At 40.1% G+C, this 25839-nt stretch overlaps 2 protein-coding genes across 10 annotated transcripts in view; one reads left to right on the top strand and one right to left on the bottom strand.

Annotated features, from left to right (window-relative positions):
- The window catches only part of cacna1c (calcium channel, voltage-dependent, L type, alpha 1C subunit), a 737294-nt gene that overhangs the window by 693589 nt on the left and 17866 nt on the right, over positions 1–25839 (bottom strand). The gene's annotated exons all lie outside the window — the stretch shown is intronic.
- Positions 20067–25839, top strand: part of dcp1b (decapping mRNA 1B) — a 65502-nt gene continuing 59729 nt past the window's right edge. For 2 of the 4 annotated variants that reach the window (XM_073059294.1, XM_073059292.1), the window contains exon 1: positions 20067–20214. In XM_073059294.1, the coding sequence (XP_072915395.1) occupies positions 20077–20214 (138 nt within the window). In that variant the 5' untranslated portion in view covers positions 20067–20076. The remainder of the gene's footprint in view (positions 20215–25839) is intronic. The other 2 variants (XM_073059293.1, XM_073059295.1) reach the window with 2 other exon arrangements.

The following is a 25839-nucleotide window of genomic DNA, read 5'->3' as shown; positions in this document are numbered from 1 at the left end:
TGAAGAAAGGGTTAACCTTGGTACTAGTGGGAAGTGAGAATTCCCAGTTTTTTGTGTTCGAAGGTGTTTTAAAAGTTAGTAAGGAGATAAAAGGAGGTGAGGTGAATATTATTATTGAAGGAAAAGGGAAAAGTGTAGTTCCTAAATTGAATGAAGAAAATTTAAAGTCTGGATTGATGTCAGAAGCAGCAACCAGGCTACAGAGACGATGGCTTGGTAACACGGTGCCTGCAAATCAATTACTGGTTGATTTGGAATGTAAAGGTGCCCACACGCTATTGTTATTCAAGAGTGTGCTGTGAAGAGGCAGAATTTGAAATGCTGTTTGGACAAAGAGGGATCGCTTGCAGAGTTTAAACTGAAAACTAATAGCATGAAGGGTCCTGAAGATAAAACTAACAACTTGCTTAAAATTAAAGAATTGTGTGGAAATTCGGAAAATGGTCTAAGTTTGGAACACATTGTTGATAAAATAACTCCTATGAAAGGAGCATGCGAAAGCCTATTCTACACTGGGATACAAGCTAACCACGTGGGAGTTAACTGGAAAAGGGGCGAGGGTTGACAGGATGCCACTTTAAATAACAGGATCCGGTTTTAAGGGATTTCGACAAAGCATGTGAATAATAAAGACAACCCCCATGGAAGATTGACTGTTAAGTTTGAAAGTAAAATAAACCATATAACCATATAACAATCACAGCACGGAAACAGGCCATTCCGGCCCTCCTAGTCCATGCCGAACTCTTAATCTCACCTAGTCCCACCTACCCGCACTCAGCCCATAACCCTCCACTCCTTTCCTGTCCATATACCTATCCAATTTTACCTTAAATGACACAACTGAACTGGCCTCTACTACTTCTACAGGAAGCTCATTCCACACAGCTATCACTCTCTGAGTAAAGAAATACCCCCTCGTGTTTCCCTTAAACTTTTGCCCCCTAACTCTCAAATCATGTCCTCTCGTTTGAATCTCCCCTACTCTCAATGGAAACAGCCTATTCACGTCAACTCTATCTATCCCTCTCAAAATTTTAAATACCTCGATCAAATCCCCCCCTCAACCTTCTACGCTCCAATGAATAGAGACCTAACTTGTTCAACCTTTCTCTGTAACTTAAGTGCTGAAACCCAGGTAACATCAGGTAACCCAGGTAAAGATTAGTATTTGTATGAACTTTTGTAATATACACATAAGCTAAGATCACAACTCTTTAGTTTTTGTTTGCTGAAGAAAAGGAATAAAAATAGGTGGTTATTAAATTGGAGTCTGATGCTACAAGAATTTATTAAGGTACAAGATGTTAAGATATTAAAGGAAGTGACAGTGTAATCGGTAACTGTTTAGATGCTGAATTGAATGTATAACTGTATTACTCTGTAGAAAAAAAAACTCTTTTGTATTGTATTAGATTCTGAAATCCTGTAAGATTCTGCATTAATTCATTTTTACCGGTGGTAAAAATCTTAGAAGGAAGGGGGTGTTACGAATGTGCCGCAACTCTGAGGGGCCGAAGGGTACAAAATCGCCCCCTCCTCTTTGAGAATTGCAAGATTGCTATTAATTCGGGTCTGGGACCCAGGAAATGAGAGAGAATCCACAAGGTTTGGAATGTGTCCTGGCCTCAGTGAAACAAAACCATTGATAACGGCTATTGTCCCTTGGAGACGGAATTGTGTATTGAGTACTGAACTATTCATTGAAGCCCCTCAGGGGACGACCAGAGTGGGCTGGTTGAGGGATTGCATCATCCCAACCTGATTGACATCTGAGACCCCGTGAGTAAGGATAAAAGAGGGTCTGGGGAACAACCCCTTTAGACACACCAGGAGAAATGCTAGAAATCCCGTGGCAGCGTTTAATAGCGACAGCCGGTGGGGGCTCGTGTGCATCCTTCCCTTGCTTGGGATTGGTGGGCTCACCACGGAAGAACGGCTTAGCTAAAGGAGAGGCCACAAGTGAACGGCCACACCAACAAGACTCCGACGGATCGAAATCATAAAAGGAATCGGCAAGTTTTTCTCCCAAATCTCTCTCTCTCTCCAACCATTGAAAACCCAGCAGTCCCCAAAGGCTGCAGCCTGCATGAACTGAGTGAACTTTATATTTCCATCGGACAATACAGTATCCCCTAGACAATGATAGAGCTTATTTCTTATTATTATTATACCCGCACTTTTAGATTTAGTATTGACGACGTATATTATCTGTATATTTGCATTGATATTATTTTTGTGTATTTTTACTAATAAATACTGTTAAAAATAGTATCATCAGACTTCAACGGACCTCTCTAGCTTTGCTGGTAAGTGATCCAGTTACGGGGTTCGTAACAGTAGGTTCATGGACTGTTCAGAAATATGATGGAGAAGAGGAAGAATCTGTTCCTGAATTATTGAGCATGGTCTTTAGGTTCTTGTACCTACCCCTGATGATAGTATTGAGAATGTTATTGAGTGTGAGGTTGTTGTATGCCTCCTCATTGCCATCTGAGATTCTACCAACAACAGCATTGTCATCAGTGAATTTATAGATGCCATTTGAACTGTGCTCAGCCTCAAAGTCATGAGTGTAGAGAGAGTAGTAGAGCACTGGGCTAAGCACGTAACTGTAGGTGATGTGTGGTGTTTCAAGGATACATGTTAATGTCTACACTTCTATGAGTGGTCTCTCGTGAATAACTTATATATGACCTATTTTGTACAGAACATGAATGTCATTTTTAGAATGATGATACTCCACAATCAGTGATACAATCTAATTAATACTAAAACTCTCATGTACTGTCTGTGCCCTCCAGCTGCAAATGGTGTATTACAGCGGCACTATTTTTGGCTAAATCAACTTAAAATGCGCTAACTTACAGACTGCAGGCAAAATTCAGGGTTATATACTTGTATAAAATTGTTCATTCGCCAAAATCAACTGCTCTGTCTCGACCCGAAAGCCGACATCAGCCATGATGGAGATCGGGACGCGACGCCACGACGCATGCGCACGGCCAGCCGCGACTCGCCTCGCCTCGCCTCGCCTCACAATACCCACAGGACCGGTTCCACCTTGGAGAGATGGAGAGATTTTTGCAGTAAATGGAGAAGGCGAAATCACACAGTATTTGACAGGCAGATAGCTGTCGGATTGATACTTGGATTTCCAATTCACGAGAGGGAACCAGCCGTTGTTCGCCTTCAAGTGCATCAAGTATTCTTTCGAGATAATGCTGCTGAATAATGGTATGGTAAGAACCACTTTAACGGAATTCATGGATCTTTGCACTCACGATCCATTTGCAAGAAACCTGTACTATGCGGATATTCCCAGATTCTATACTTGGACTAATAAGAGATGGGAAAGAAGGAGAATGGGGAAAAGAGTGGAGGAGTGCTCCAGGATTTTTGAAGCAAATGTTGTGGGTTGGGTGTATACCATTTCTCCACAAAGTGGTGACCTCTACTATTTGAGACTACTTTTTCATCACATAAAGGGACCAGTATCTTTCGAATCATTGAAAACACATGATGGAAATATCCTTCCATCATTCAAAGACGTCTGCAGAGAGAGGAGATTGTTGCAAGCTGATGATCCTTGGCAGCAAACTATGGAAGAAGCAGAGAGAACAAGAATGCCCAGAGCAATGAGAGATTTGTTTGTTGTCTTGCTAACAAACACTGAAATTAACAATCCACAGCAATTATGGAACCAGTTCAAGAATGCACTGTCTGAAAATTTCTTACAAATGGAGAGGAGAACTAACAATGATCCTAATATCATGATTGATGAGAAGCATCATGGGCAAGCTCTCCTGCATTTCCAAGAGAATCTTGAGAACTTGGGCAAAACACTTGAAGAATATAACTTGCCAACACCAAAAAACAGAACAATTACTCAAAGTGCTAGCAATCTGGAATTATTGTGTGAACCGCAATACAACAGAGATGAACAGCAGGAATTTGTTTCACAGAAGGAGCCCCTATTGAATTATGAGCAAAGAGAAGTATATAAATATGTGTGCGACTGATTGGAAAGGAATCTCTCTTCAATGATTTTCATTGATGCACCAAGAGGAACGGGCAAGACATTTCTCATCAACTTTATCCTTGCTAAAGTTAGGGGAGATGGAGGTGTTGCTATCGCTGTAGCATCATCAGGTATTGTGGCAACATTGATGCCTGGTGGTAGGACAGCCCATTCAAGATTAAAAATACCCCTCAAAGTCAATGAAGATGCCCTTTGAAATATTGATAAAAACACCAATAGTGTAAATTTACTCCAAAATGTGAGGCTTATTGTCTGGGATGAGTGCCCCATGATTAGGAGGGAGAGCTTCGAAGTCGTGGACCAGACTCTTCGTGACATCAGCTTCTACCAGTTGTGAAATGTGGAAATGATGCTGATGTGGAGAATTCATGCATAAAAACATCCTACTTATGGAGAGGTTTCATCAAGTTCCATTTGAAGAGAAACATGCGATTGAGTGAGGGAGAAGGACAATATTCTGAGTTCTTATTGGATGTTGGAAAAGACAAAATTGAGAAAAATGAAAACGATGAAATTGAATCACGTAAAGATATGATTCTGCCAGCAAAAACTGTGGAAGAATGCATCAATTTCATCTACCCGGCATTCGACAATCCTGCAGAACTGTTCTTGGGGAATTCTATCTTGGTTCCTCTCAATGAAATGATGTGAAAAATAAACTTCACATGCATTAGACGCTTTGCTGGAATCATGAAAGAACACTGTAACTTCAATGCCGTAAGTGAAGGAGCTAACGCCACTCATTTTCCAACAGAATTCCTTGATTCAGTCAAACTCTCCAGATTGCCGCCACATAAACTGGAATTGAAGAGGGGATCTCCCATCATTTCAATGAGAAACTTGGATCCACCAAGGCTTTGCAATGGAACACGAATGATGATGTAAGAACTGCATGACAATCTCATCGTAGCAAAGATAAACATTGGTGCATTCAATAATGACATTGTCATGATCCCAAGAATTACTCTGAATTTATCAGAAGAAGATGTCCCTCTTCAGTGGAGCCAGTTCCCGATACAGTCATGCTTTGCTATGACTAAACATAAGGCAAAAGGCCAAACCATGGAGAATGTGCTGATTTATCTGGAGAAACCGGTATTCCAGCATGGTCAGCTGTATGTGGCTTTAAGCCAGGGAAAAAAAATGAAAATGTTAGAGTATTCTTGAAGGGTGGCAGATCAACCGGAAATGTTGTCATCAAGAGAGTCCTTCGTTAAACGAGGAGGAGCTATACTTGTCTTGCTAGATGTTTTTATTCTTTAATAAACTGAGTTTTTCTTCTTTAATTTCCAAAGCATATCACATCAGAGTGCACTACCTTTCTCTCAAAGGGTGCCCCAACGGGTCACCCAGTTGTCTAGTACTATCTATAGTGTTACCTTGTTGTCTCCTTGTATTATTACCAATATTCTAAGCATGATTTCTGGCCACACAAGAAATTCTGCAGATGCAGGAAATCCAGTGTAACACATACAAAATGCTGGAGGAACACAATAGGTCAGGCAGCATCTATAGAAAAGAATAAACTGAAAATTTTAGACTGAGCCCCTTCTTCGGTCCTGACGAAGGGTCTTGGCCCAAAATGGTGACTGTTGATTATTTCTGGAGAATATTATGTGCATAGTGTTCTCATGATCTCTGAACTGTTAACTTGAGGTACAATGGTGATTGAATCACCTGCAATATTCATGATCTGATTAGTACAGTATGTCTGCTATTTCATTTGCACTATGTAATAAATACTTAGACAATAAACAATAGGTGCAGAAGTAGACCATTTGGCCCTTTGAGCCTGCACCGCCATTCTGAGATCATGGCTGATCAGCTACTATCAATACCCGGTTCCTGCCTTGTCCCCATATTCCTTGATTCCCCTATCCATAAGATACCTATCTAGCTCCTTCTTGAAAGCATCCAGAGAATTGGCCTCCACTGCCTTCTGAGGCAGTGCATTCCACACCCCCACAACTCTCTGGGAGAAGAAGTTTTTCCTTAACTCTGTCCTAAATGACCTACCCCTTATTCTTAAACCATGCCCTCTGGTACTGGACTCTCCCAGCATCTGGAAAATATTTCCTGCCTCTATCTTGTCCAATCCCTTAATAATCTTACATGTTGCAATCAGATCCCCTCTCAATTTCCTTAATTCCAGCGTGTACAAGCCCAGTCTCTCTAACCTCTCTGCGTAAGACAGTCCGGACATCCCAGGAATTAACCTTGTGAATCTACGCTGTACTTCCTCTACAGCCAGGATGTCCTTCCTTAACCCTGGAGACCAAAACTGTACACAATACTCCAGGTGTGGTCTCACCAGGGCCCTGTACAAATGCAAAAGGATTTCCTTGCTCTTGTACTCAATTCCCTTTGTAATAAAGGCCAACATTCCATTAGCCTTCTTCACTGCCTGCTGCACTTGCTCATTCACCTTCAGTGACTGATGAACAAGGACTCCTAGATCTCTTTGCATTTCTCCCTTACCTAACTCTATACCGTTCAGATAATAATCTGCCTTCCTGTTCTTACTCCCAAAGTGGATAACCTCACACTTATTCACATTAAACGTCATCTGCCAAGTATCTGCCCACTCACCCAGCCCATCCAAGTCACCTTGAATTCTCCTAACATCCTCATCACATGTCACACTGCCACCCAGCTTAGTATCATCAGCAAACTTGCTGATGTTATTCTCAATGCCTTCATCTAAATCGTTGATGTAAATTGTAAACAGCTGTGGTCCCAATACCAAGCCCTCTGGCACCCCACTAGTCACCACCTGCCATTCCGAGAAACACCCATTCACCACTACCCTTTGCTTTCTATCTGCCAACCAGTTTTCTATCCATGTCAATATCTTCCCCCCCAATGCCATGAGCTCTGATTTTACCCACCAATCTCCTATGTGGGACCTTATCAAATGCCTTCTGAAAATCGAGGTACACTACATCCACTGGATCTCCCTTGTCTAACTTCCTGGTTACATCCTTGAAAAACTCCAGTAGATTAATCAAGCACGATTTGCCCTTGGTAAATCCATGCTGGCTCAGCCCAATCCTATCACTGCTATCTAGATATGCCACTATTTCATCTTTAATAATGGACTCTAGCATCTTCCCCACTACTGATGTTAGGCTGACAGGACGATAGTTCTCTGTTTTCTCCCTCCCTCCTTTCTTAAAAAGTGGGATAACATTAGCCATTCTCTAATCCTCAGGAACTGATCCTGAATCTAAGGAACATTGGAAAATGATTACCAATGCATCCGCAATTTCCAGAGCCACCTCCTTTAGTACCCTAGGATGCAGACCATCTGGACCTGGGGATTTGTTAGCCTTCAGTCCCATCAGTCTACTCAACACCGTTTCCTTCCTAATGTCAATCTGTTTCATTTCCTCTGTTACCCTATGTCTTTGGCCCATCCATACATCTGGGAGATTGCTTGTGTCTTCCCTAGTGAAGACAGTTCTAAAGTACTTATTAAATTCTTCTGCCATTTCTCTGTTTCCCATAACAATTTCACCCAATTCATTCTTCAAGGGCCCAACATTGTTCTTAACTATCTTCTTTCTCTTCACATACCTAAAAAAGCTTTTGCTATCTTCCTTTATATTCCTGGCTAGCTTGCATTTGTACCTCATTTTTTCTCCCCGTATTGCCTTTTTAGTTAAGTTCTGTTGTTCCTTAAAAATTTCCCAATCATCTGTCTTCCCACTCACCTTAGCTCTGTCATACTTCTTTTTTTTAATGCTATGCAATCTCTGACTTCCTTTGTCAACCACTGTGGCCCCTTTCCCCCCTTTTAATCCATCCTCCTCCAGGGGATGAACTGATTTTGCACCTTGTGCATTATTCCCAAGAATACCTGCTATTGCTGTTCCACTGTCTTTTCTGCTAGGATATCCATCCAATTAACTTTGGCCAGCAACTCCCTCATGGCTCCATAGTCTCCTTTGTTCAACTGCAACACTGACACCTCCAATCTGCCCTTATCCTTCTCAAATTGCAGATAAAATCTTATCATATTATGGTCACTACCTCCTAATGGCTCTCCTGTTATAAAAATTTTTGAATAACTAGAGACAATCTGGACAGCTACATGCACAGAAATTAAGTTTTGCTGGCATGGTCTTTGTATTCATGCCAAGAAACGTTATGTACATGAACATTATCTCCACAGACACTCTGCAGAGAAAAAACATTTAATGCCAGTGAGGAATAAACTGGAAACATAAATTAATATAAGTTTTCACATTGCTTTTACATGTGGTCAAGAAACTCACACTGCATGGCAATAGTAACTTATGTGTAGAAAGGATCAAAATTTGCTTGGGAAATTTATCGTTCGATGATGTTCAGAGTCACAAATATGTAGTCAAGCACATTTCTTAATTAACATTAAAGTTTTCAAATTTTATCACCTAGTTGTTATGTTTTGCAACTTACACATATTAAATTAATTCAAAAAAAGGTCCAAATATATGTGTGTAATTCAAGTTTACTTTAAGCGAGGCGTGCATGCATCATGTGGTGGCATTTTTAAAGAATTAACATATTTTACATGTAACCATTATTTATTTATTTAAATGAAGAAGAATACATAATCAAACAACATATATACAAGATTGCTCAAACATTATCAAAATATGAAATATAGAACACTTCGTTGCTTAGCCATTAACTTCAACTCAATGCAGAATGCATCTCAACTATATACATATATATGTATTAAAAGCTCTCTACATATTTTGCTTGGCAGGAGAGACTTGTGGCTGTGAAACAATCTCATGTTCTGAGGCTTCCTCTGCGCTGCTTGTAGGAGTTGACTCTGAGACTGCAGGAAGTGACTGACAGCTCTGGATGCCTTTCTTCTCCTTTTCTCTATCTGGATCTACTTTGATCCCTTTCTTTTTTTCTTTTTCACGTTCCTTCTCCTTTTCACACCATTCTTTTTCTCCTTCACATTCTTTCTCTCCATCTCTTCCTTTTTCTTCTAGTTGTGCATCTTGATCTTGGGACGGGGCACTTAGTTTACTAGAGTATTCTCTCATTAATCCTTCTACTGCTCCCTTTACGATCTGATCTTTCTTCTTAGTTTCCTCATCTACAATATCATGCGACAAATTCTCTGTTTTCAAATCTCTGTTGACTCCTTTCTTTTTGGCCTTCCATTAATCCAGCTGAGCTTTGGTCTTTGCATTTGTTTTTACAAGCAGCTTTTTGTCTCCCATTTGAAGTTCATTCAATAACTTCAATACACACTGAGTAGATTCTGGTTCTTTATACTCACAAAAGCCAAATGCTTACAACTTCCTGAAGCTTGTTGAACTCTCTTCCAGCAAAAGCTAAGCCACATTTCACAAGTAACTGCCTGATCAACATATCAGAAACTTTCTCAGATATGTTTCCTACAAATTCTATTCTAGTAGAACCACTGATTTTGACACGTTCATGTTTTCTTTGTCCAGGACGCTTACCACCAGAGGTTGGCACAAACATGTGTTTGTCCCCTGTTGGACAACAGTTCATGATGTTCGGCATGGAGTCAGTTGTGGCATCATCTAATACATTTCTCAATTCACTTTCTTATGGCTTAATTACAGGGGATGTGGCATGCAAATGGTGGAAGGATCTCCAGTCAAGTTGTAGTTGCCTCAGCCACTCATGTTCCCACATGCTAGTCCTCCTGTTTTTACCATAGACAAGCTCAATGTGGCTTGTTAGTTGTTGTATTTCACTGTTATGGATGTCAATCTCACAGGACCTATATTTTCTGCAGTATAAGTTTTTAGTTGAAGATCCACAGGCTTCAGTTTCATATCTTTGAAATGCTATTCAAACTAGTTTTGTGGAATGACTAAAACAGTGTCTAATTCCATTTTACTTAATTTGCTGTTCACTTCTGGCATAAGCCGTATTGGTTGTCGATTGTTAATTTTCACACTGTAAATTACAAGGCTGCACAATCCGGTATCATTTTCATCATTATCAGATTTTTCATCGACAGCATGTAGATTAGTGCTCTTTGTCAAACCACAACTTGATGTTTTGTAAACATAATGTATACTGCAGATGCTGTGGTCAAATCAAGACGTACCAACGAGCTGGATGAACTGATGAAGGGTTTTGGCCTGAAACATTGACTGCTCATTTCAACGGATGCTGCCCGACCTGCTGAGTTCATCCAGCTTGTTTCTACGTCTTAACTTGATGTTTTATCTTGCTCTCTTTTCTGTTTAGTCCATTTATTTTTGTCTGCCCGATATGTTCTTTGCATGTGACCTATTTTGTTGCACTTTCTGCAAGTTTCACCTTTAAACCTGCATTTGTTTGGTGTATGTGCACCCCTGCCACAACGGTAACACAATTTATTTGGCCAGGCCGGTTTTTGTTTAGATGATGCAATTTTGTTTACACTCACTTTCATTGCTGACTGCAATTCAATTGCATCTCTGTCTGTGGTTTCCATTGAAGCAGCAATATCCACTGCTTGTTTGAATGTCAGCTATGCTTCAGTTAGGAGTTGACATTCTTTTAAGATTCTACAAATTAAACAATCTCTTAGTTTATTATAAAGACCAGTCCCAAAGTGACAATGCTCTGACAATCTCCTCAATTCACCTACGTACACTGAAATGGACTTCCTTTCTTTTTAATTCTGCTTGTGAAACCTAAAGTGATTTATAATTAACAATGGCTTTGGTTCTAAGTGTTACAGTTCTATAACGGAAGCAAAGCTCATTTCTGATGGTTTGGTTGAAGCAATCAAACATTGAAGCAAATTGTATGCCTTTAACCCTAATGTACTTAGTAAAATTGGCACTCGCTTCGCGTTTGTTATTTAATTTCCGTCAAAATACTGTTCCAATACTTCAGTGTACATGAGCCAAATACCCATTGAGTAATTAAATTCGTCAGTCTTTCTGATGTACCCAGACATTTCTGATTTTCTTTTAAATGATTAATATCACTCAGTACTCACTCCTTATGAACCCCGAAATCTTCTGTTTTCTGATTTTAAACAAACTTGATTATGTATTCCCTTCTGAAGACTGTCTCTCCATGTGCAGGGCTGCGCTAAAGTGTTTTTTAGTTCGAATGCCTGGCTGCACTCAAACAGGTTGGTAGCCATCTCAGGTTTGTTTTAAAAATACCTGGTTACCTGGTTGAAACTTCCAAATATTAAATTAATTCAAAGAAACTCACAGGAGTTCAAAGTGTGGGTGAAGTTCAAGTTTACTTTAAGCGAGGTATGCACGTAGCATGTGGTAGCATGATGACACGTGCAATTAACATCTTTTACACATAATCTAATTATTTATTTAAATGATTAAATGATTAATTATTTAAACGAACAAGAATATTTAATCGAACAGTATATGTACAAGGTTTCTCAAATATTATTGAAATATCAAATACACAACTGTTACAATAGTTGTGTTTGAATGTTACATTGAACAGATGTGTTGTGACATTCTGTGTGTTATATCTAATTATATTTCATTCAATGATTCTAAGGAAAGAAATACTTGGAAGACTGATAGCTTTGCTATGTTACATTTGAGATAGTCCATATTCCACAGATCATAATAATATATTTACTAATTGAATACTTGCAATATATTAACCTTCAGCTCTGCAATGGTGCATATGAATACAAGTCAAAGTGGAGTTTATTATTGAATGTGCAAGTACACGTAAGCATAGATATAATGAAAACCCAGCTTGCAGCATAACAGATACAGAACATTATAAAGCAGCATTCACAAGTAAAACAAATTAAACACAAATTATACACAGTTTTTAGAAGAAAGAACAGAATTAGAACAAAAAAGGTTAATTTTAGTGCAAAGTGATCAAAGTGGTTATGGCGTTACTAAACTGTACTGAGTACAAGTCAGAGTATGAAGCGGATATGTGTGCTTATGCATGAGAGATAGTGAGTGAAGGATGTATGGAATGAATAGAATGTTTGATTGTGGGTTGATAAGAGAGCATTTGAATGAGGAAGAGAGTGCCAATGTGTCTGAGTAAGTGTGTTTGTGTCGTAGAAGAAGTGATGATGTTGTCGCCAATTAACTGAACTCTGAAAACTTTAACTAATTTCTCAATCACACTTTATTTACAAGTTCAAGTTTAATTATTATTCAACCACACATGAAAACCCATGAATACAGTCTAATGAAACAGCATTCCTCCGAGGCCAAGGTGCAAAATACTGCACAAGGCACATGTAGCACAAATATGATAGCAGTAAATGAACAGCCACACTAAAATATATGTATAACCCATGTGTCTGAGTGACATGACCTGTAATTTAATGGTGCATGGGTATTGTCAGCAAAAAAAGCAATTCCCAGCAGCCTGCCTACGAACATATGCATGCACACATGCAATCTAGCTGGTCTTTCACCAAATAAACACTGGAAGGCAGCACTGATGTAAGGGGTTAGCATGGACGCCACATCATACTGCCTCCAGCGTCTCCCCTCCTGGACTGCTGTAACAGCACAAGGCCTAGTCCTAGCTACAACCGAGGCAATGCAGCTCCCCCACAGTCGGCCTCACGAATACACCAGTGATCTGGACTTGCAGTAATTTACATTACCAATGTCCAACAGGGTCTTGCAATCGCAAGAAAAACATCCAAGACAATCGCTCCCTGTTAGACTTCACACAGCCTGCATGCGCCAAGCCCAATGCCTTTCAGTAGCATGCGGCAACACAGTCGGCACCAAGTCCAGCTTCTCTGCCAATGAGCAACTTGCTGATGGGGTAGACTCACAGCACTCGAATCCCTTAAGGTCCAGCACCATCTTGTGATCATAAAAAGGACAAAAACGCCTTTGGTTGGCCCTATAGAGGACAATGCATCCCACTGGAAGTGCCTTATTTGTGCACATGCACATGGCCCATCATCAAACTGTTCTAAAGTTAAACAAAGACATGATATTTTTATATAGCATTTGACCAGTTGGATACAGATACTGACCAATTGGTACCTTGTGGATGTTCCAGTTCCTTATTTCCATTATCAGTCTTCAATCACACTACAGTAATACAGGTTTGAATAGCCAATAGAATTTACACATTAAAGGTCAATAATACTTAAAAATTAGTAAAGTAACTGACTAATAGCAAGTGTCACCCAAGATTTCTTTGTCCGTGTCTTTATCTTGTCTTGGTATGCCAAATGACTATGGATCCATGCGGTTTAAAGGGAAACTATGCCTCTCTTGCCTGGGTTGACTGAACACTATCTGTAAACTATTCTTGCCTGGGCATTACCTTAACCATTGCCTTGTAGGGTGTGAATGTAGTTGAATCAAAAGATCATAGAAGTTATTTAGTGTTAATTGTTGATGACTGACCACCATGTATTGGGTGAAGTCATGGTATTTTTGGAGCAACACACAAAATGCTGGAGAAACTCAACAGTTCAGGCGGCATCTTTGGAGGGAAATGGACGGTCAACATTTTGGGTCAAGACCCTTCTGCAGTCCTGAGGAAGGGTCTCGACTCAAACCATCAACTGTCCATTCCCCTACATCGACTCTGCATGACATGCTGAGTTCCCCCAGCATTTTGTGTGTTGCTCCAGATTTCCAGCACCTGTGGTCTTTCTTGTGTTGCCATATTCCTTAGTTGGTATCCTAGCATTTCAGCAGCCATTGTGCAGTATGTGGCAACATGCAGTACTTCAGCACCACTGCTGCAACTCATAGAATGAGTGTCCAAGTTCTAAGGGTTCACTTCTGACATTGCAACCATGAAGCCAAAGCCTACATTTGTGCAAAATTACAGCATGCCAATTAATTTGCAAGTGTTGAAGCAAATAAAATGCAACGTTCCAGAACTAAATGTGAAAATACTATTTCATAAGTAATGCACTTGAGGTAAAATCTGACCATCACTTTTGAAAGGAGCAAAATACACCACAAAATTCTGTTTTAATGCTCCTAAATAATAGGAGAGTACAGCACAGTACAGGCCTTTTGGCCCATGGTGTTGTACCGACCAGAGAAAAATTTTAGACCCATGGCCACTATAAAAGCTGTTTGATCCGATTGGTTTACTTGAAAACAGGAGACACAGATTATAGCTTACATCAGAAGTGAATAGCAAATGAATTAAAATGGAATTAGACACTGGTTCCACACACAAAATGCTAAAGGAATTCAGCAGGCCAGACTGCATCTATGGAAAAGAGTATAGTTGATGTTTTAGCCAAAACATCAATTGTACTCTTTTCCATAGATGCTGCTTGGCAGGCTGAGTTCCTCCAGCATTTTCTGTGTGTTGCTCAGATTTTCAGCATCTGTAGATTTCCTCTTGTTTGTGATTAGCTGGCTTGCTGGTTCAGTCATTGCAAAAGATGGGTTTGAACGGTATTTCTAATATACTCTCTGTATACCCACGGCTATGTTGCCACCCACTGCTCCAATCTGCTAACTAAATTTGCTGACAACACTACACTGATTGGCCTAATCTCAAATAATAATGAGGCAGCCTACAGAGAAGAAGTCATCACCCTGACACAGTGGTGTCAAGAAAACCAAACAAAGAAGCTGGTTGTGGACTACAGGAGGAATGGAGACAGGCTAAACCCTATTGACATCAGTGGATCTGGTATGAGAAGATGGACAACTTTAAGTTCCTTGGCTGAGGGTCTCATGTGGTCTGTACATACCGGCTGTGTGTTAAAAAAGGCACAACATTACCTCTTTAACCTCAGACAGTTGAAGAAGTTTCACTGGTATGAGCCCCCAAGTCCTAAGAACTTTCTACAGGAGCACAATTGAGAGCATCCGGATTGGCTGCATCGCTGCCTGGTATGGGAACTGTGCTTCCCTCAATCACAGGACTCTGCAGAGTCTGGTGCGGACAGCCTAGCACATCTGTAGATGTGAATTTCCCCCTATTCAGGACATTTACAAAGACAGGTGTGTAAAAATCATTGGGGACCCGAGTCACCCCAACCACAAACTGTTCCAGCTGCTACCATCCGGGAAATAGTACTGCAGCATAAAAACCAGGACCAAATGGCTCCAGGACAGCTTCTTCCACCAGGCATCAGACTGATTAATTCATGCTGACACAACTGTATTTCTGTGTTATACTGACTGCCTTGTTCTACATACTATTTATTATAAAGAACTATAAATTGCACATTGCACATTTAGACAGAGAAGTAACATAAAGATTTTTACTCCTCATGTATATGAAGGATGTAAGTAATAAAGTCAATTCAATTCAATTCAAGATACTGAACAAAAGCCTGCAGATATCCAACTAAAAATGAATAAACCCTTCTTGGGTTCTAGCCGAGTACAGGTATTGATTTTAATCTATGTTTCAATGACAAACCTGCCATCTTCATCAGGGATGATGCCTAGGTATGTCTCGTCCAGTGGTATATATACCCCATCATCCCTCCGTCCTGATTGGTTAGTCCTCATCTAATCAGGTTTCTGCTGTCCTACCTTGCTTACAATGGAATTCCAGTTCTTACTTCGAGCAGGACCTTCGTCTTCGTTAAAGTTCTGGCACTGCCTGGTGAAGGAAGCCTTTGAAATAAAACTATAGAAAAAGAATTTTAACAAAGGCGAAGATCTCACTCTAAGTAAGAACTGGAATTCTATTGTATGCAAGGCGGGACAGCGGAAACCTGATTGGATGAGGACTAACCAATCAAGAGGGACAGACGATGGGGATATATATACCACCAGTCTAGACATGCCTAGACATCATCCTTGATGAAGATGGCAGTATTTGTCATCCAATACATCGGTTAAAATTGATCCCTGTACCTGGCTGGAAGCCCAAGAAGATTTTATTTGTTATATAGCTGGGAAAGCACTAGATCCTTTTTCATCCAACTTATACTGGAGAAAAGATAACTCCGGTGGGAATGACATTTGTAACAGTGAAAAACAACATCCAACAAGCCATATTGGCTTGTATGTGGTAAAAACAGCAGGGCCAGCATTGTGGGATCATAATTAGCTGAGACAACTCCAACTCGATTGGAGATCCACCCACCATTTGCAATAGAATCAATTGAAAATGAATTAAAAAGGTATTGGATAATGCCACAGCAGTGTTCAAGGATGGCATTGGAAAACTCAAACATATCAACAGTAAAATAGTGTTAAATGAAAATGTCACGACAATGTTCCTTTTACCATGTGTGATAAAGTGGCCAGTGAGCTAGATTGCATGGAGGCTGAAGTAATTCTTTCCAAGGTTGAGTGGAGCTCATGGCCAAAGCCAGTGACACAATACATAAAAAGAATGAGTCTGTTAGGATTTGTGGTGATTTTAAGGTCACTATCAACTCAGTACTGACAGTACTGTCGATCAATAACCTCTGCCCAGGATAGAGGATATCTGTGCAAACATTTCTGGAGGAAAACACTTCAGCAAAGTGGACTGAGCTGAGACCTATCCACCAATAACTCACCAGTTATGCTGCTCCTGGGTCATCCTTTGTATTCATGCTTGGATCTCCTCAAACTCAGTCTCAGAAGGAGTATGAATGACAAAAGGCTGAGACTAATTGAGGGCTCCTCAAACAAAGAGGTTTAATGATTCACTCATGGACAAGCAGTCCTGGCGAGGGACTACAGAGGTGATCAAAAGTGGGTACTTGGAAAGACTAAGGACAGAACTGGACCACTCTCCTACACAGTGAAGATTGCATCTGCTGTCATCTGGAGATGACATATCAATCAGTTGAGAAGAAGAGTCAATTGTTATATAAGAAAGATGTCCAGTGTTGTTAGAACCACTCACTTCAGTCCCAGAGTGAACACATGAAGGAAACCCCAGAATCTGAGAGTATTTCAAAGTCACAAGTCTCACTTGCCAAGCAGTGACCCCCATCCCCTAGTCAGGAAAGACGCTATCCCATAAGAGTAAGAAATGCACCACAGTGGTTAATTTTTTTTAGGCCTGAATGGGACAATTTAAAAATTACAATGCTGAGGATGTCTCTATAGTAGTTGTACTGTATAGTATACAGTATATACTATATGTATATTAATTGAGATTCGTTCTAAATTGAGTTGGAGTTTATAGTTCAGCGGGGGGAGTGTTATGTATTTAATATTTCAGTAACATTTGAGTATTATTGTAGGTATATTGTTTGATTAAGCATTCTTTGTTGTATACATAATTATGTGTTATATGTAAAAGCAGATGAATGCCACATGTCATCATGCTACCACACCATAAGCACCATTTCAAAGACATTTAAAGTTATTTAAAAACTCATTTAAAACTTAAGAAGATTCAGAGTACTAAAGGATAAGTAATATTGTTCCATCCTTCAAGAAAGACTAAGTATAAGCCAGGAAGTTATAGGCATGGTGTGCCTGGCGTCAGTAGTGGATAAATTATTGGAAGATATGCCGAAGGAAGGACAGTATATACTGTATAAGTATTTGGATAGACAGGGCCTGATTCGGGATAATCAACATGATTTTGTACGTGGTAGGTCATGTTGAAACAATCTGATACAGTTTTTCGAGGATGTTGCTAGGAAAGTTGATGAAGGAAATGCAGTAGGATTTTGTCTATTTGGACTTTAGCAAGGCCTTTGATGAAGTCCCACATGAGAGGCTGGTCCAGAAATTTAAGTTGATAGGCATTCAGCATGGAACAGTAAATTGGATTGAACATTGCCTTAGTGGGAGAAACCAGAGAGTGGTAGTAGATGGTTGCCTCTCTGACTGGAGGCCTGTGACTAGTAGTGTGTTGTTTATAATTTTATATTAATGATTTGGATGAAAATGTGCTAAAATGGATCAGTGAATTTGCAAATTACATTAAGATTGGTAATGTAGTGGACAGCAAGGAAGCCTATCAAATCTTACAGTGGGATCTGGACCAGCTCAAAAAATGGACTGAAAAATGGTAGATGGAGTTTAATGCGGACAACTGTGAGGTGTTGCCGTAGGGAAGACAAACCAGGGTAGGAGATACAAAATGAACAGTAGAGCACTGAGGAGTGCGGTAGAACAAGAGGATCTGGGAATACAGATCCATAATTCCTTGAAAGTCGCACCACAGGTAGAAAGGGCCATTAAGAGAGATTTAAGCACATTGGCCTTCATAAATCAAAGTATTGAGTACAAGAGTTGAAGTTGTATAAGACGTTTTGGAATATCGTGTGCAGTTTTGGACACACAGGAAATAATCAATAAGATTGAAAGAGTACAGAGAAAATTTACAAGCATGTTGCCAGGACTTGCGGACCTGAGTTATAGGGAAAGCTTGAACAGGTTAAGATTTTAATCCCCAGAGCATAGGAAAATGAAGGGAGATTTGCTAAAGACATACAAAACGAGGTTAAAAGCAAGCAAGCTTTATCCACTGAGTTTCGATGAGTCTAGAACTAGAGGTTAAGGGTGAAAGGTGAACATTTTAAGGAGAACCTGAGGAGGAACATTTTCACTCAGAGGGTGGTGAGAGTGTGGAACGAGCTGCCAGCATAAGTGGTGGATGAGGGTTCAATTGCAACGCTTAAGAGAATTGGGAATTACGTGAATGGGACAGATATGGAGGGATCCAGGTGTGGGTTGATGGGACTAGGCAGAATAATAATTTGGCATGGACCAATTGGGCTGAGGGGCATGTAACAATGCTGTAGTGCTCTAAGACCCTCGCAGGAAGGAATTTAACACATCTCCAGATTTCTGTTTTAGATTCTAACTCTGTAAAGCCCTAGCATTAGCAATCCACTCTTCACTGCTTCCAAAACTCTCTCTTCAATTGCACTTAGACCATTTATTGGATTGTTTACTTTCTTTTACGTATTGTGATTACTTTTGCAATGCTTTGTTGATCTGCATATTATTTCATTTATCTTACATGGAAATGTGGTGCGTGACATGAATGATTATATAAAGTTAGTAAACAGTCACTGTTTTAAGTACTCAAACCAGCTAAGTAGGTAAGCATTGATGTACAGTACTCCTAAGTATATCAACACTTACTCCCTTCAGTGGAAGTATATGCAGTGCCAGAGATGGTAAAACTGAAGGTCATGTATGGCAGTGTGTTTTGTTATTATCTTCGCTTTGGTACTTAAACCTTTCATATTTGCTCATCAAAAATTTGCATAATTCACCTAGCATAGGTGAGCACCACTTAAAAGCTGGGACACAATCTAAATTTGTAGCTTAGGATCTTAGATGTGTGTGTATATATATTTATGAACTGCAGCCGATGTGGTTAAAGCATACTCCTCCAGGGTTGAAGAATGTTGAACTGAAACATTTGAAATCAAAAAGATGTTTATCTTGCAAATCATCTGAACCTCCCTATGCTGTTGATGCCTTTTTACTTTTAGAAGGATGTTAGTCGGTAAAGGGATTCAAAGAAGCTTCAAATAAAATCAGAAAACGCTGGAAAAGACTGTAATGACACTCAGAGCTGAATAGCCTCAGTCAGTACACTTTAAATCACTAATGAAGAGAGGCAGACCATGCAACGTCTTTTAATCTGCCTTTTACTCAAGGTTAGCCTATGCACCATTCAGGATATCGCCAAAGCCCTCACTGATGCAAACTGTTGGGCTTTTGGGCTGATGGGCAAACATGTTAAACATCCTGAAATTCAGTTCATTGCCAACCATGAGGCAAAAGCTAATGCAGTAGATTGTATCATTGTAGCTAAACTTGAACCAACAATGGTAAGAATAAGTACCAATCATAAAATCCTTTAACAAAAGTGGCAATTGGAAAGTTACCTATCCCATCTGCAATCCCTGGCTGAACTGGATTATTCAAGTTTGAATGATCCTTAACTATCAAACAAGAGAAAATCTGCAGATGCTAGAAATCCGAGCAACGTGCTGGAGGAACTCAGCAGGCCAGGCAGCATCTATGCGGAAAAAAAGTGCAGTCGACGTTTCGGGTCGAAACCCTTCCACATCTCGGCCTAGCTCATCGGCTTCGCTGTTCGATAGCTCTGCGCTTGACAAGCCGGCCTGCCTCGATATCTCCATTAGCTACTTGCTGCCCTGACTGGGTAAAATGGCGGCGATGATGGAGAGTAGAGGTCTTGATATTAGCCTTGCGGCGTTACAGCGACAGGATCCGTACATTTTTCATATTGTGGATGTGGCCAGCCAGGTAGCACTATATACCTTCAGCCAGAGAGACAATGAATGGGTGAGTTTAAGTGTCAGGAAAGGCCAGTTCAGGGGCGTTTTGAAATGTACCTATAAGCAGCTTCTTCAGAGTTGCGGAAAGGACTGTTGCTTTGGGTAGTACGGTACTTTGCAACCCGTTGATTTTTTTTCTCATGTTAAAATTAAAAAAAAGAAGTAAACGTTTAGATCATTTTAAAAATATTACCCTCGACGGACTTGAAATGTTTCCATTTCCCGTTTCGATCTTAAGCAAAATAAGAAAAATTTCCCAAGTCTTCTATTGTTGATGTAGACATACTGTTTGTGTTAAATCTCGTTAATTGCACTTAGGAGTGCTCCGAAAATAAACCTTGAAGGGCAAATAATCCAGATATATTCAAGGAGTGAATGTAGGTAAGTATAAACTTCATTCCCTACAACAAAATACCCAGGACTGAAATCATCCTATTCAAGTAGTCAAACATATCATTGTCAAACAACTTGTTTGTTGTTTGTCAAACAACTTCAAGTAATTAGATTCATCAGTTTGTTTTAGCACCTTATTTAACAGTTTTGTGAAATAGTCAGTGCCAAGGGGTCAATTTTATACTGCTTATACTGTACATAGTTGCGGAAGAGATACAGGATCCTGAAGACCCTCAGATGATGTTTTAGGAACAGCTTTCCCCCCTCTGTCATGAGATTACAGTACGGTCCATATGCACTACCTCATTTTTTTTCTGCGCTATTTAATTATTTTGGTAATATATACCGGTAGTAATTGTTATGCCTTGGACTGTACTGCTACTGCAAAACAACATATCATTGATAATAAACCTGATTCTGATTCCATGGAACTCAAAAATCAGTAGGTAGATGAAGCTTTCAATCAATTGGAAACTGGTTGTTTTTGTGATGAGTAAATTGAAAATCCAGTTTAGGTGGTGGTTGAATAAAAAAACTGAAAGGAACTGGGCTATAACAAAATAACTGATGGAACAACCCTAAAATACTTGGCAATTTTAATGTTAGAGAAAAAAGCACAATTTGATATATTCAAACAATTTTGGTGATAATGAATAGATTAGTTTGGCACCAGACTTACAGTAATATTATTCTGATTTGAGAGAAAGATGAATGTAGTGCCAATGAAATGGGTAGGATGGGGCTAATGGTCGTCAAATAGGGCTGTGTGTGTCAGAAATTGAATTGTCCAGCAAGTTGTTTGATAGTGTTTTCTCCTTTCCAGAGTTGAATGCTGAAGAATTATTGTTCCCATAAGGTCCTACATGCTATCAGAAACTGGATTGATACCTGGTGTCACACACAAAATGCTGGAGGAACTCAGCAGGCCAGGCAGCATCTATGGAAAACAGTACAGTCGACGTTTTGGGCTGAAACCCTTCGGTAGGACTGGCGAGAAAAAGCTGAGGAGTAGGTTTGAAAGGCGGTGGGAAGGGAGAGAGAAACACAGGTGACAAGTGAAACTCAGAGGGGGAGGGATAAAGCAAAGAACTAGGAGGTTGATTGTTGAAAGAGACAGAAGGCCATGGAAGAAAGAAAAAAAAAATGGAGGGATGGGCAGGCAAGGAGATAAGATGAGAGAGGAACAAGGGATAGGAGGTGGTGAAGGGGGGCATTACTGGAAATTTGAGAAATCAATGTTCATGCCATCAGGTTGGAGGCTACCTAAACAATATAAGTTGTTGTTCCTCCAGCCTAAGTGTGGCCTTATTCCAACCATGGAGGAGGCCATGGATGGAATGCAAAGTGGAATTAAAATGTGTGGCCACTGGGACATCCCACTTGTTCTGGCGGAGGCCTCCACTGTGGGCCTTTAAAATCTACTCCTCAGCTTTTTTCCTCCAGTCCTGCCAAATGGTTTCGGCCCGAAATGTCAACTGTACTTTTTTCCAAGATGCTGCCTGGTCTGCTGAGCTCCAGCAATTTGTGTTGCTCTGATTTCCAGCATCTGCAGGTTTTCTCTTGTTTCTGATACCTGGCATGTCTTTTTCCTCTTCTGTCAGTATCTCGTGTACATTTGGGTTTCCTTTCCAAATACACTCCAAAAATATCTTTTGCATTCTATTACATTGTGTGCTCTGCTTCTAACTTGTATCCTCCTGGTCTCTGAATTGGTTGCTACTTGCCACCTATCTAGACCTTTTTCTGGAATGTTTCTTCTGCTTAAAATCTACCTTTGAAGATTTCATGTCAACAATGATATATGTTTTTATTACATCACTGCAAGAACTGTTTTTCTATGGATATCTATCTCTACCAGAATATATTTTTCCTATCATGAATTAAGACTCTCCTATGAGTTCTTGGGAAGGTGATAGAAATGAGCATCATGTTTTTCACTAGAAAAGGAATGAAACATGTATTATGCTGGCAGTCTGGATTTATGGGCAGAAAAGGCTGTTGGAAAAATTAGAGCTGAGAATTAACTGGCATCACACTTTAAATAAAAAGGAACCCAGAATGAAAACATAATCTTAGTAGTGCTGTAGTTAAGTCACTGATGTGTTTGAGCATTGGGATACAGTTATTGAAAGGGATTGAAAACAGATTAGAACGCATAAAAGTCTGAAGAGATTATATTGGATATGGTTCATCTCCTGGTTTCAGCAGGCTTCTGTTCCTGTGAAATGTTTGCAACCCAATCAGTTTGTATGTTGGAAATCACTGTAGATTGAGTTCTCAGGCAGCAGTAGATGCCCACAAACCCACGGCAGCAAATCAATCCCTACTGTTGTACATCATTTACATAAACTGGGAGAACCTGTAAACCAGGGATTATCCGTGAACAAAGAAAGGAACAGCTAAAATGATTTTGAATGATCTTTTATCTGCATGGGATTGGATTAAATATGGAGCAGGCAATAAACATGTCTAACCTGTGGGCATTTATGCCTCATTTTAATTAATTTAGCACTTCTTAAGACTGTACTTGTCTCCTGATCTCTTCTATGACTTTCAGTTTCTTGGACTTTAATTCTTCCCAACCGCAATAAACTATGCCCTTGCTTTTACTAGTTCTTAACCCACTTAAGCAGATTTTTTACATTCTTAATTTTTTTTTTGTTTCCTTATTCTCATGTTTGTGATTTCAGTTTCTTTGGCCTGAATGTAGTAATGTGGCTTCCAATGACTTTTGCCCTAACCAAAGTTTTGCTTCCACTGGGTAACAGGACCTTTCACTGTAGGTTACTCCCCGTATATGTTCTCTTGTTTCACACCAGCACACAACTAATTTCTTTTCATCTTTGGCTTCTGTAGAATGTTCTATGAATCATACTCTTGAGACTTTTACCATCGCTAGCATGAAGCGATCATCAGCAGTTCCTCCTTTATCCCTCCCTTGCAATATTTTGATGGGTAATTCAATCATTTTCAACACACAGGAGTACATTTTTGGGTTATAAATATCCTTTATGTGCATGACATTGTATGATTCCATGTGCATCTGTAACACTTCTAGATATTGTGGGGGGGTGGGGGTGGATGTTCACACCCTGCTTGTACATGCTTCCCTCCTTGCTATCTACTCACAAAACAAAGCAAATATTCTCTTTTTATGCCATTAATCACCTTATTAACATTTTCAATTTATACTGTATTCTTCCATGCGTTTTGGAGAGCTTGTTAGTCCTGCAAAGTACCATGTGCATTCCCCAAACTCAATTGTCATTTAATCTTTGCTACTTTCAACTTTGTCCTTGGCCTTTAATATCTAGGAACAACAATAGAGTATTTTAAAGCCTTTTACAACTTTCCTGGATTCTACATTTGAGTTTAGCAATTTCAGCTGGAGTTACTATTCCCAGTTTTGTTTCTAGACAGCAGCTGTTGGTGGTAATTCTTTTGCAGTGGATTCTGGTTAATTGGGCCCTTGGTTAATTGGGACAGCCACTTATATGTGAAAACTGTCAAAGAACAAAAACAAATCAATAAAATAGATGGGATTCCCCTTGCTTATTTGGGACACTATGCCACTTAGTTAGGACAGGAGATTATTGCCGGACAATTGCTAACACCAAGGAATTTAAAGTTGTTGATCCTCTCCACCTTTGATCCCTCAATGAGGACTGCCTCATGAACTTTTGATTTGCTCTTCCTGGTCAATAATTAGCTCATTGGTCTTGCTGACATTGAGTGAGAGGTTGTTGTGGCACCACTCAGCAAGAATTTCAATCTCCCTCCTATATGCTGATTTATCACCTTTGATTTGGCTAATGGCAGTGGTGTCATCAGCAAACTTAAATATGGCATTGGAGCTGTGCTTAGCCACACAGTCATCAAGTGATAAGGAAACAGAGCAGGGGGCTAAGCACACAGCCTTGTGGTGCAACTCAGCTGATGGAGATTGTGAAGGAGATGTTGTCAATCTGAACTGTTTGAAATATACCAACTTATGACATTGCAATGAAATGGCCCCAGTTTTGATGTGTTGTTATCCCCTTAGTTCATCTTTGGAATTATTCAGAACATCAGAATATTTATAAATCTTAGTGACTCATAAACAATATTCACACTGCATAACTGCACACTATGACCAGAACCTAATCTTCCCGGTTGGATCCAAAGTTTGCTTGGTAATAGGAAGCTGATGGTGCTGACAGAGAGGAGAAATGAGGCTACAGATACTGGAATCGAAGTCCTGACCACTGGTGTGTCACAAGGTTTATAGCTGTTTGTCATATATATTAGTGATAATATATTGATGTAGGAGGTATAAGTTTGCAGATAACACAGAAATTGCTGATCCTGATCGTGTTAGGATACAAAATGATGTCAGTTGGTAAATTGGATGGAGCAATGACAGAAAGTATTTAATCCTGGTATGTGCATTTTACAATGTCAGGAAAGTGTGAGCTATTCTACATAAATTGTGGAGGTGGGGGAGGGGGGGAGGCAGGGAGTATTTAAGGACACTGGGACCGAGATGTACAAGCCCACAGATACCTGAAAGTAGTAATGGAGGCTGATGAGAGGTAAAGAAGGCTTGGCGGATACTTGCCTTCTGTAGCTAGGACACAGAATATAAGAGCAAATAGTTCTCAGCACATCTTCACAAAACTATTTATACTGTGGTTGGACTACTGTGTGCAGTTGTAGTTCCCATGCCACAAGAAAGATGGAGCAGAGTAGATTTACCTGTCTACTCCCCAGAATGGAATTCCCATACCAGATGGTGATGAGGCTGGTCAGGACACACAATGGAGATTCTGTAAACATCGGTTAAAATGGGGTGGAGGGAGGTGGAGAAGCCTCACTCGCCTCAATCTGTCAAGGAAGTGGAGACACTGCTGTGCTTTCCTGACCAAAGAGGTGGTGTTGAAGGACCAGGTGAGATTGTCTGTTATGTGCACTCCCAGAAACTTGGTGCTCCTAACTCTCCATCGAAGGGTCACATGTGTGCAAAGAGGAATGGTTAGCTTCACCTTCCTAAAGTCCACAATCATCTCTTTGGTCTTGTCCACATTGAAACTGTTATTGTGCTGGCACCATTCTACCAGCTGCTGTACCTCTTCTCTAAGTTGTCTTGCCATTGTTGATGAGGTCAACCACTGTTGTGTTATCAGTGAACTTGATGATTTGATTTGAACTGGATTTAGCAATACAGTCACGAGTCAACAGCGTGAATAGCAGTAGGCTGAGC

The sequence above is a fragment of the Hemitrygon akajei genome, chromosome 10, assembly GCF_048418815.1.
Source record: "Hemitrygon akajei chromosome 10, sHemAka1.3, whole genome shotgun sequence".
NCBI classification, from domain to species: Eukaryota; Metazoa; Chordata; class Chondrichthyes; order Myliobatiformes; family Dasyatidae; genus Hemitrygon; species Hemitrygon akajei.
The sequence above is the reverse complement of the archived record's forward strand: the minus strand, read 5'-3'. Positions and strand labels throughout refer to the sequence as shown.